Source organism: Salvelinus sp. IW2-2015, unplaced genomic scaffold, assembly GCF_002910315.2.
Source record: "Salvelinus sp. IW2-2015 unplaced genomic scaffold, ASM291031v2 Un_scaffold1667, whole genome shotgun sequence".
In the NCBI taxonomy this organism is placed as follows: domain Eukaryota; kingdom Metazoa; phylum Chordata; class Actinopteri; order Salmoniformes; family Salmonidae; genus Salvelinus; species Salvelinus sp. IW2-2015.
Genome location: NW_019943071.1, coordinates 165707 through 178658, shown reverse-complemented (window position 1 = coordinate 178658; position 12952 = coordinate 165707). Strand labels below are relative to the sequence as shown.

The following is a 12952-nucleotide window of genomic DNA, read 5'->3' as shown; positions in this document are numbered from 1 at the left end:
CAGGGCAGCTTTGCTCCAGTGAAGTAACATGGGCAAACAGAGTAACGACACTACCCATCAATGAAGTAGCTTTAGCAGGCAAGAAGAAAAACACAGAGAAGCAATTGCACAGTACCAGGCAGTGATGCAACCGGTCAGGATGCTCCTCGATGGTGATGCTGTAGAACCTTTTGAGCATCTCCAGGACCTAATGCCAAATCTTTGTCTTCCTGAGGGGGAATAGGCTTCTGTCTCCTCTTCACGCCTGTCTTGTGGTTTTCGACCATTCTAGTTTGTTGTTGATGTGGACACCACAGAACTTGAAGCTCTCAACCTGCTCCACTACAGCCCCGTCGCATGAGAATGGGCGTGCTCAGTGCTCCTTTCCTGTAGTCCACAATCATCTCCTTAGTCTTGGTTACCGTTGACGATAGGTTGATATATTCTGGCACCACCCGGCAGGTCTCTCTCTCGCCACCTCCTCCCTATATCCTTTGTCTTCTTGTTGTCGTGACCTCACCGCCGTCCCTCCACCGTCCCGTCCCTGTGTCCGTCGTGCAAACTTAATGATGGTGTTGGAGTCGTGCCTCGCCCCATCCCACTCGCGCCCCCTTTGATTTATTCTAGCGTGTTTACAGGTATGTGTTTTATCTGAGCACGCTCACCTCCTTGGTGGCCGCCTCCAGTGTGCAGGAATCAGCCCCCGTGCCAGCCCCAGTATTCGCTACCTACCCTTCACCACGCTGGAGCGAAAAACCACAGGTCAGGAGAGTCCAGGCAATCCTTGGTTGCCAGAAGAGAGTGTTTAGTACCAGGTTCCTTAGCTTAGTGATGAGCTTTGAGGGTACTATGGTGTTGAACGCTGAGCTGTAGTCAATGAAAAGCATTCTCACATAGGTGTTCCTTTTGTCCAGGTGGGAAAGGGCAGTGTGGAGTGCAATAGAGATAGCATCATCTGTGGATCTGTTTGGGCGGTATGCAAATTGGAGTGGGTCTAGGGTTTCTGGGATAATGGTGAGCCATGACCAGCCTTTCAAAGCACTTCATGGCTGCAGACGTGAGAGCTACGGGTCGGTAGTCATTTAGGCAGGTTACCTTAGTGTTCTTGGGCACGGGGACTACTCTGCTTAAAAGATGTTGGTATTACAGACTCAGACAGGGACTCAGACAGGGAGAGGTTGAAAATGTCAGTGAAGACAAATTCCAGTTGGTCAGCGCATGCTCGCAGTACACATCCTGGTAATCTGTCTGGCCCTGCGGCCTTGTGAATGTTGACCTATTTAAAGGTCTTACTCACATCGGCTGTGGAGAGCGTGATCACACAGTCGTCCGGAACAGCTGGTGCTCTCATGCATGTTTCAGTGTTATTTGCGTCGAAGCGAGCATAGAAGTAGTTTAGCTCGTCTGGTAGGTTTGTGTCACTGGGCAGCACTCGTCTGTGCTTCCCTTTGTAGTCTGTAATGGTTTGCAAGCCCTGCCACATCCGACGAGCATCGGATCCAGTGTAGTAAGATTCGATTTTAGTCCTGTTTTGAAGCTTTGCCTGTTTGGTGGTAAGTCGGAGGGCATAGCGGGATTTCTTATAAGCTTCCGGGTTAGAGTCCCACTCCTTGAAAGCGGCAGCTCTAGCCTTTAGCTCAGTGCGGATGTTGCCTGTAATCCATGGCTTCTGGTTGGGGTATGTACATACGGTCACTGTGGGGACGACGTCATCGATGCACTTATTGATGTAGCCAATGACTGATGTTGTGTACTCCTCAAAGTCATCGGAAGAATCCCGAATATTCCAGTCTGTGCTAGCAAAAGAGTCCTGTAGCTTAGCATCTGCTTCATCTGACCACTTTTTTATTGACCAAGTCACTYGTGCTTTCTGCTTAAATTTGAGCTTGTAAGCAGAAATCAGGAGGATAGAATTATGGTCAGATTTGACAAATGGAGGGCGAGGGATAGCTTTGTACGCATCTCTGTGTATGGAGTAAAGGTGGTATAGAGTTTTTTCCCCTCTGGTTGCAAATTTAACATGCTGATAGAAATTTGGTAAAATTGATTTAATTTCCCTGCATTAAAGTTCCCGGACACTAGGAGCGCCGCCTCTGGATAAGCTTTTTCCTGTTTGCTTATGGTGGAATACAGCTCTTTTTGTGGGGTCTTAGTGCCAGCATCGGCCTGTGGTAGTACGTAGACAGCTACAAAAAATACAGATGAAAACTCTCTAGGTAGATAGTGTGGTCTACACCTTAAGATGAGATACTCTACCTCAGGCGAGCAAAACATTGAGACTTCCTTAGATATCGTGCACCAGTTGTTGTTTACAAATATACTGTACATAGTCCTTCCCCCCTTGTCTTACCAGATGCCGCTGTTCTATGCTGCCGATAAAGCGTATAACCAGCCAGCTGTATGTTGATAATGTCGTCGTTCAGCCATGACTCCGTTAAGCATATGATATTACCATTTTTAATGTCCCGTTGGTAGTTTAATCTTCCTTGTAGGTCGTCGATTTTATTTTCCAATGATTGCATGTTAGCTAGTTGAACGGAAGGCAGTGGGGGTTTGTTCGAATGCCATCGAATTCTCAGAAGGCAGCCGACCTCCGTCCTCTTTTTRTCCGTCTTCTCTTCATGCAAATGACGGGGATTTGGGCCTGTTCCCGGGAAATCAGTATGTCCTTCATGTCAGGCTCGTCGGACTCGTTAAAGGAAAAAAAAGCTTTTTCCAGTTTGTGGTGAGTAATTATTGTTCTGATGTCCAGAAGTTATTTTCTGTCATAAGAGATGGTACCAGCAACATTATGTACAGAATAAGTAAAGAAATAAGTTACAAACAACAAAACAAAACAAAAAAAACACATTTGTTTAGGAGCACGTAAAACTTCAGCCATGTTTTCCGGAGCCATGATACAATCGCCATCCTCGACTTTCGTCGGCAGTCAGTTGCTTCATCCTTACCACTCAAGCAAGACCATTAACATTTTATATTCATCCAATGTTTGCTATATTTTTGGATGACGTGATGATGTCGTCGCTGCTCAMGAATGTGATGTTGGTMYCCCAGTGGATTCTGCTGAGGGGRGGCTCATAATAATGGCTGGAACGGAGTTTTTGGAATGACATCAGACACATGGAAACCATTTCACTAATTCCGCTCGAGCCATTACCACGAGTCCATCCTCCCCACTTAAGGTTCCACGAAACTCCTGTGGTTGGTCCATATAAACTGGATGCAACCCGTACAGACAGTCCATGAAGCGGTGTATGTGAACGTGAGTAGATTACCTTGAAAACAACGGTCGGACGTCTTGGACGTTGTCCCCAGTTCATATTATACCTCAGTGATCCAGGTAGTGTTGCTGCCGTGAATCAGAAAATATTTTAAACATCCAACCAGAAGTTTTTTTTGGGCAGCATAGAAGCTGGCAGCATTACCGCCACCTAGCGTGCTGGAGGAATTTGACGCGTAGACTACGAAAAACATTGAAAATCCTATAGCGCAGGGTAGGCCTACTCTTGAATACACATATACTTTTTAGGCTTACACAAATGTCTGGATGGTTTGTACACTTTGCACACTGTCAGTGTTAATTGTCTGCGTTCTGTCTGGACCAACCTTACCTAAATAGGCATAAACATACCCACAAATAGGCATATTAACTGATATTATATTCAAATTCGGCCTTGACCTTACCTGTGTTTGTCATGATAATCCTTGTCATGATAAATGTTAATATTGTATTTCAACACAACATTTGTGAAAGCTCCCAGTAAGCAGATTTAGATCACTTTRTCTACAGCTGAGGGAGGTTTGTGTACGGCTCTGTATCACTGTGTGAACGGAGTAGCTTCATGTTGCTGACAGTAGTAATCTCCTGCATCTTCAGGTTGAACTCCACTGATGGTCAGAGGGAAATCAATATCATATCCAGTGCCATGATATCGACCAGATGTTAAARCTCTGTCAAAGTTGATGATGAATTTAGGAGCTTCTCCAGGTTTCTGATGGTACCAGAATAAATCATCGTCAATGGCACTACTGGCTTTACAGCTGATCGTGGCAGACTCTCCAGACTGTGCCATGACAACTGCAGGAATCTGGGTCAATAAAATATCACCTGCATAGCCTGGAAGAGATAAAACAATATGAATTTGCAGTCTTTGATTTAGATTAATKCTTTTTCAGTTCAAATATGGACATTAGAATAAARAATTGTTGTTTAAAATAGGATAATMATATTAAAATCGGTAGCTTTAAGGTTAAGTAATGAAGTAATTCCAAACTTACCATTTGTGTAAAATACAAGGACCATGATAGTTATGGAGATAAAAGTCATTTTTGTCTTATGTTGTGTTGCTTCTATAAAGGACACGTTTAACTCACAGGGCTATAAACACTTTAAGAACACTGGAGCATGTGCTGTCAATACAAACTGTCTTCATATGCAAATGGAAAAAAACAGTCTGATGATACATGATACCTGTGATATGAAGTCTGTTGACAAATCATCAGTGAGATTACCAGAAGTTTTGTGTGGTTTATTTATTCATAAAAAAAGCAGTATCAATACTGTCCCATATTGTAAGACAGACACTAATATTGTCTAGATAAAACATTGTCTAGATATATTTTTGTTCACTTTAGAGTTACAGTATTTCCCTTCCCTTGTAAATACATCTGGCCCCTATTGGCTCCTAATGTCCTACACAGACAAAATGTACTTTGCTAAGTCACCTTGTGTGTGCCTGATCAAAACCTTACAACGAGTAACAAGTGAGTGATTTGTCACGAGTTGCACGTTCATCCTCCTCCATGTTGTCTGACTCGTATATGCTACCAACCACTCTCAAAGAGCAGCTTTTGTTGTCACTCTCTCTCTCTCTCTCTCTCTCTCTCTCTCTCTCTCTCTCTCTCTCTCTCTCTCTTTCACACACACTATGTGACTGGTACACAATACTGTCCTTGTGCCGTACACAAAAGGTCAGATGAATCAAAGCATATGAATCACAGACAGCTGTCTCTCTTCTCAGGCTCTCAGACGCACTTCTAATCCACATCACAGCCAAATATCCTCCTCATTTTCTTGGATACTACACTGGATATTGATTCACAATCCATTTGACAATATTTATGATAAATATTTAGCTGGAAATGTTAGCGAAACAGCACAGAGARGTTTTTGTGAGATGAGGGCATGGTGCTTGAAGAGGCTCAGGGCAGGTTATGAATGGATAGGGGACTACAACTCTTTAAAAAAAAAGTTATGTCCCCATTTAGATAGAACACAAAAATCAAACAAGTAAGAGTTTTTAAAATGTGTGTGTGTGCGGGTGAGTCTATGAATGGTAGTGACAGACAGTAGTGCCCGTAGGCGGCCCCTGCCACATTAGTCCGCCGGACCCTGGTCTATTGTATTTACTGTACATATCATCATGACAAGTCCTCTGCCTGAAGGAAGAAACATTGGATTTCAATTCTTCCTTATTAACTTCTCAAGTTCCATATGAAGAGCAAAGTGAGTAGAAATCCATATTTTTATGTATGATATTATTATCAGATTTTCCTGAATATATATATATTTTTTAGAACGTTTCTAGAATTAACTTGAGGGTTGATGAGAAAGTGAAGTCATATACAGATTTAGAAAAGAAAGCCATGTACGGAGGGGCTGGGAAAGGAAAGTCTTCCCTTTCTGATGTGCTTCCTCTGTCAGATTCGGACGACCACGTGTGTCCTCCTATTTCTATTCACACGTCTTGGAGTAGGCTCCGGAGGATTTGGGAATCCTGTCACAGATGACGTGAGCAGGCTGATGTTATTGGTAAGAACTTCTACATACTCTAACCTGAACTGTACTATGCAAAACTAGTCTGGTGATTATTTAGAGTTTATTTAATCATTAAAACTACTTTAAATCTCTTCCTTTGGTACAGAAAATGTGTAAAACTGGGCAAAAAATAAATGACCAAATAATCCTAATTTATTTTTACAGAAACACAATATTCCAAAGGATTATAACATTTCTATACATTATCTTCCCAAAGAGAGGGTGAGTAGAATTTCTCAAAAACAAAACATCATGCAGAAACTTTTAGAAGGAGAGAACTTGTGCTGGGTGGTCTTAAACTTTGGCAGCATTTTTGTTGATGAACATTTTTGTTTTATCTGGAATCTGTAGATTGGAAATATATGTAACCTAGTCGGTTTTCWCCCTTTTCTTACTCCAGAGTGGTGTGTGCTGGGTTCTACTGAATATCTARCCACTGGAACAAAGCCTTAGGGAACTGGCCCGGGTGTTTGGTGCCATTTCTTCCAACAAAGATAATATTATGATCTTCATCACCATGCTGCAAAATCTACGTTTCCAATTTGATCATGAGGAGCTGGTAATGCCTGTCAGTTCTCCCAAATGTAGATCCAGTTACTTTAAACCCAGTTACTGTAGACCCAGTTACTGTAGACCCAGCTTATTGACTGTATTAAGTGGTGCAACCATCCTGATGTTTACTTTGTTTGTCTGTACTTCCAGGAGGCAACAATGCAAGTCTTTAAATGCCAATATAGGGCGGTCAAATGGCCATCTGGGCAGTATTTCGACTATATCAGAGACATTTTGAGTTCTGCAGCTCAGGGAGAAGGAGGATTCCGCTGTGTGCCTCCACCCTGCCCTGCCCCTACTACATCAGGTAAGAAACACGCCCCAACACACAGTATCCATTCAGCCCCCACATACAGCATTCACAAGTCTCTTCCTCACAGATTGTTGTTTGTCGTTCTCAGGAAGTGAAGCACAGGACATGGAACACGACTCGGTCCAGGGGGGGTCTGCTGTCCCTGCCTTCCGATCCATCACAGCTGCGTGTTCCTCATTTTGGTGGTAAGTTAACGATGTAGATGTCGTTGCTCAGGCTGTATGACAAGTCTTGGTCAGAAGGACCTACAGCGTATGTACTCTTGTTCCAGCCCAGCACTACTACTACGCCACCTAAATCAACACTTCAAATAATCATACAAATGTGTTGTACTCAACCAAACAAACTAAAAATGGTCAAGTCACATCAAGAACAGGCGTGAAGAGGGCACGTCAAACCTAGTTCCCCCTCAGGTGACTGGAAAAGTTTAGCAATGGGTCCTCAGATCCTCAGAAAGGGTTCACAGGCACTGCTCCATCGGAGAGCGCCTGACTGGTTGCATCAACTTGCCTGGTATGGCAACTGCTTGGCTCCGACGCACAAGGACTAACAGGGTAGTGCGAACGGCCCAAGTTACAGATCTGGGGCCAAGCTTCCTGCATCTCAGGACTCTATACTGCAGGCGGTTGCAGAGGAAGCCCTAAAATATCTGTCAAAGGACTCAGCCACCTAGTCCAAGATGTTCTCTCTGCTACGCACGCAAGCGGTACGCGGAGCGCCAAGCTCTAGTGTCGCGATATAGGCTTCTTAAACAGCTTCTACTTCTCTCACCCTCAAGCCATAAGACTTCTGAACAACCAATCAAAATGCAACCCATCGATTATTTGCATTGGCCCCCCCCCCTATTATTTACACGCTGCTACTCTCTGTTGTTATCATCTATGCATACTCACTTTAATAACTCTACCTACATGTACATATTACCTCATCTAACCGGTGCCCCCACACATTGACTCTGTACCGGTACCCCTCTGTATATAGTCTCGCTATTGTTATTTTACTGCTGCTCTTTAATTGCTGGTTGCTTTTATTTCTTATTCTTATCTGTATTTTTTAAATGCATTGTTGGTTAGGGACTCGTAAGTAAGCATTTCACTGTAAGGTCTACACCTGTTGTATTCGGCGCATGTGACTAATACGATTTGATTTGATACTTGGCTAGAACAAAAGCCTGCACACTGGCTCTCCAGGACTAGGACTGAAGAGCGCTGGTGTATGGTATTGGATGCTTCAACATGATACTCTGTTCCACAGATTAAATCTAGAAGAGGAGGCTCCCCAGAGAGTAATCTAGAGAGAGGCCATAGAAGGCTGTCCACTAATGTGGAACGGACCATAAACATCCCTATTCCACCAGTCACCAGTACAACTGACACACCAATAATGGGGGAAGCCTGATCACCACTGAGGGAGCAAATGAAGCCAACATTAAGAACTGCATAGAGAGCAGAAAGCTCCCCGTRTGGACTGGTGTCACTCTGGACTGGTGTCACTCTGGACTGGTGTCACTCTGAACTGGTATCACTGATTCTTCTTGGGTGATATCCCTGAGAGAACAGAGCTGAAATCTTTTATTTGGTACCTTTGACATATCGGAGCTGATATCTCTAAAATATATGGGCTGATATAGGGGTCTCARTTAAACAAGGGACAACGGTGATAAGACATGAATCAACCGCTTCCTAGAACTATATCATTTGGACTGTCATATATTTTGACACAACACCATGTATCACAGGTTCCTACCTTGTCTATGTCTGTCTAATCAGAGATTTTGACATGACAACATATCAGAGACATTCTCAACTGAGACTAGACTTTGTTGTGGCCTAAAGATCTATTGCTGCTGTGTGGCCACAGAGTGTGTGCTGTCTCACCCCCTCTTTGAGTCACATCATCAGTGTGTGTGTGACTACAGTATGACAGTTTAACTGCCAGCTGTTTGTGTGTGTGTGTGTGTGTGTGTGTGTGTGTGTGTGTGGTGAATGGTGTGTGGTTGTAGTGTTGAGTGAGTAAGCTACCTTGCTCTGGATGATCTCAGTGAGGGCCATAAGAGGGCTTGTTCTCGCCACAAATGAAAAGAGCCGTAGGCTGAAGGAAATAACCTAGTTCCATATACTAACTCTGCAGAACGAGACCATTAATAATGCCCATGCAATCAAATATACCGTTTTTATCACTCAACCCTCAAGAACAGCAGAAAATCAGGATTATCTGCCATCCCCTCTCATGCTGCACTATCACACGCATTATGAAGCCTTCTCACTGGGCACAGACGTCAATTCAACGTCTATTCCACGTTGGTTCAATTTCATTTCATTGAAATGACGTGGAAACAACTTTGATTCTACCAGTGTGTGCCCAGTGGGTTAGGACTAACTGATTTCAAGCATGGCTGCTTTTTAACTCCCCTCTAGTGGTCAGATACAGTTACTACACTTGATTCCCTCAGAACCTGCAGTAGGTCCCAGCTGAAGCAGTACAGTCACTGTGCAATCTGACTGATGGAGGTTTTTGTATGGCTCTATATCACTGTGTGAACACCTAGACACTTTGTGTATATAGTGTAGTGTAGATAGTGTGTGTAGTGTAGTGTAGATAGTGTATGTAGTGTAGATAGTGTATGTACTGTAGTGTAGATAGTGTATTTAGTGTAGGTAGTGTAGTGTAGATAGTGTATGTATTGTAAATTATGTCGATAGTGTATGTAGTGTAGATAGTGTATGTAGATAGTGTAGATAGTTTAATATGTAGATAGTGTATGTAGTGTACAGTACATGTGTCTCATGTTTGAGTCCAGCATCATTCACAGTCTCATTCACAGATCTAGCGGTCAGTAATCTGCTCATGTAAATAGTTACTATAATGTTAGAAGATCACATCCATTTAAATCAGACATTTGGTTGAGGTCCATATGAGGACTTGTTTTGGGGGCTGAAGTGGTTGTAACTTTGAAGTAATGTTAAGGTCATAACACCTTTTGTTTTACTTCTGTAGATCTTGCTTTACATATGGACAGGAATTGTGTTTCAAAACTTCAAATAACTTGTATATATATACACTTTCAGACCATGATGAAAAATAATATACCGTAAGTTATAACCATGATGATAATGTTAATAATGTTAATGTGATCTGAATAATGTCTTACCATATTGTCACATGTCACAGTTGACCTCATCTAGTGACCAGTGTTCCATGTCACTGTCTCTTCCCTCTCAGACACTGCAATCTGACTGAGGGAGGTTTTTGTATGGCTCTGTATCACTGTGTAAACACATTGGGATTGTGGTAACTCTGACAGTAGTAATCTCCTGCATCTTCAGCCTGGACTCCACTGATGGTCAGAGTGAAGTCACTCCCAGATCCACTGCCAGTGAATCTAGAMGGAATCCCAGACTGAAGTGTTGTAGCATAGTAAATAAGGAGTTTAGGAGCTCCTCCAGGTTTCTGTTGATACCAGGCTAGGTAGATATTACCATGGACATTACTGCTGGTTTTACAGTTCAGAGAGACTGACTGTCCTGGGAGAACAGCTTTCACTGCAGGAGTCTGAGTCACAGTGTACTGTCCTCTGGATTCTGAAATTTTTTATAAAAACATTTATATGAATGAAATATTACATATAGTAATGAATAGTTCTGAATATAAATATTATTTTTGATATACATTACTGTGGTATAGATTGAATTAATTTTCAACAATAAATTCAGAAAATGTTAACCTTGAAAGCAGACAGCCAGTGTCCAGATGAGGATGGTGATAAAAGTCATGGTTGTTGTGGGTTCTGTTGTCATGAAGGACAGCTCTCAGTCATGAAGTGTTCAACCCACAGGGATATAAATGCTCTCAGAGCAGCAGGACAGATGCATTATGCAAATTCATGTTTCAAATGTATTTCCGGTTCCAGGAAGGCTCACATCTTTAGAATGTATTTTATCCTGCATGTGCTAATTTATATYACATCAAACAGCAACTTTTTAATCTTATCACTAATGTATGACGTTTTTTAGTCACACCACTGTATTTCTATTCTGATGATGATCAGATATAATGAACTGTCTGTTCACTCATGCTTGGTCTCTGATGTAAGTTCCTCTAATCAGTTAGTGAACACTTCTCTAAACTAAAGCTGGTAGGATTCCTCTGGTAGTGTTGTCTGTGCCTTCGGTGAAACTGTTAACCACCTAACTGTAAATCTGAGATCAACATCGTTTAATAAAGGAATAACAACATCGGATCACTATCCACTAACTGCTAGTCTCAGCTCGTATGTCTTTCATATGACAATATCAGGAGGAATACTATACAACACTTGATCTACATGCCTGGACTGTTCCTACAACTAGGACGAACACTCTTGATACATCATGAGGAAGGAAAAAAATACCATAATCTGATTTAAGAAACAAGTCAATATGTATTATCTACGCAAACAAGCTAATATGAATAGTGTTTGGTTCTCACCTGGACGGAGTGTCAAGTGTGCTTTAATGGTTGTTATGTAAATCTGTAATGAGTGATCTGTACAACTGTAACAGCATGCACGCATCACGAACACAAGAGAAAGGGTTTATGTACCAACGAGTAAATAAGATTCGTATCACTCGTGGTGGAGCGGTTATGGTGGCAGGACACCAGGCTTTAAGATGTGGTAAGTAGATAAACAACTAAAATTAAACTGTTTTGTATCCACCTTTGATGTCGTGTTTCAATATGATTCTTATAAATTTAGCCTTCAACTATTGAGGTATGTTTTTAATTACTCTTGTTGCTATTCATGTTTTTTGGGAATACAGTATTACAAAGACCTACACCATTATATGGACAAGTGAGGAATATTAGCCTAACAGTTCTAGATTAGGTGAGTATGGAATCAAACATACCTTGCAACCTTGTAGGAAATGTTCAATTAAACAGAGTTTCGAGCAAATTCCTTTGGGAAAACACAAAACAAAAAACACTTTCTATATTCTAATAACAAGTATAAAAATCATCATTATGGCAAGTATTCAATTCACCAGATATAAAGATCAATGATTTTGTAACCACAAATTTCAGCTTTGTCCATATGTCTATGGAGGTTTATCTGGTACCAGCGTAATAGGGATTAGTGATATTTCACAGTGCGTTGCACTAGTTTCGGTAGCGGCACCAGTGCTAGATGTTGGGAGAGTAATGTATAACAACAAATTAAACTGTTTGTTCACCCTTTATGATGTCGGATGTTCAATATATCTTAATAAATTTAGCTCTTCAATATTGAGGATTCTTTACTTACTTTTTTTTATTCATGATGTTGAGAAACATATACAAGGCCAAACACCATAATTCAGTGGGCATATTAAGAATATGAAGTTATTACTTCTCAATAAAGATGGACCTGCCTTTTAAAACGATGAGAGTGATTAGCACATCATTTGATTAGTTTCACGATTAGTGATGAATAAACATACTGCACCTTGTAGAAAATGTTCAATAAACAGGTAGTATTCAGCAAATTCTTTGTGGGAAAACAAAACAAAAACATTTATCTTCTAATGAACAAGATAAAACTCAGATATTGGCAAGTTACTGCATTACCCATATATAAGTCAAATCATATGAAACCCAATCTAAAGAAAATTCAGCCTGTGTCCAGATGTCAGCGAGTGTTTCTTACCAGCAGTAAATAGGGATTTGTATCACTGATGCGGAACTCTTAGGTAGACGGGCACCAGGAACTTAATGAGTTGGAAGTAAGTAAACAAGCTCTTCTTGATATTTATTATCTGAATATCACTAAGAATATATTATTATTACACCTGTCCTATGACGAAATATTGCGATTTAGAAATTTATCCTAAATGTTCTATAATTGCTTTTGACTGTGACCTTCTTTCAACTAACATTTATGACAATAATTTTTTTAAATTGTAGGTTATTTATGTCTGATTTGTATGATTGCCAGAAATTAACTCTTTAGTTCTGGTATATGACAATTATTTAATAGTATTCGGATAGTAGTAGTCATATGGATGAGTAGCCTCACTGTTAGTGGAAGACAAAAGGCTCAGTTATGTTGCTGGTATAACCAACTTAATGAACTCTAACATGGTTGAATAAGTGATTAATAAAAATAATTTTGAGCTCAAATTCTGCAAATACTATGATAAGACTAGGCCATTCTATCAGATCCATTCGCTAGAATCAATATCGTATGACATATAACTACGCACGTCGGTATAACTGTAACTACTGCTTAATTATAATACTTGTTCAGTTCATACAATCGGCTGGTTATTTCGAGA

General features: G+C 41.1%; 1 gene segment (V, D, J or C); it reads left to right on the top strand.

Annotated features, from left to right (window-relative positions):
* Positions 1–11285: 11285 nt before the first annotated feature.
* LOC112071615 (Ig kappa-b4 chain C region-like) overlaps positions 11286–12952 on the top strand; it is a 2921-nt gene continuing 1254 nt past the window's right edge. The window contains 1 exon segment of the C gene segment in view: positions 11286–11316. Within this exon segment, the coding sequence occupies positions 11286–11316 (31 nt within the window).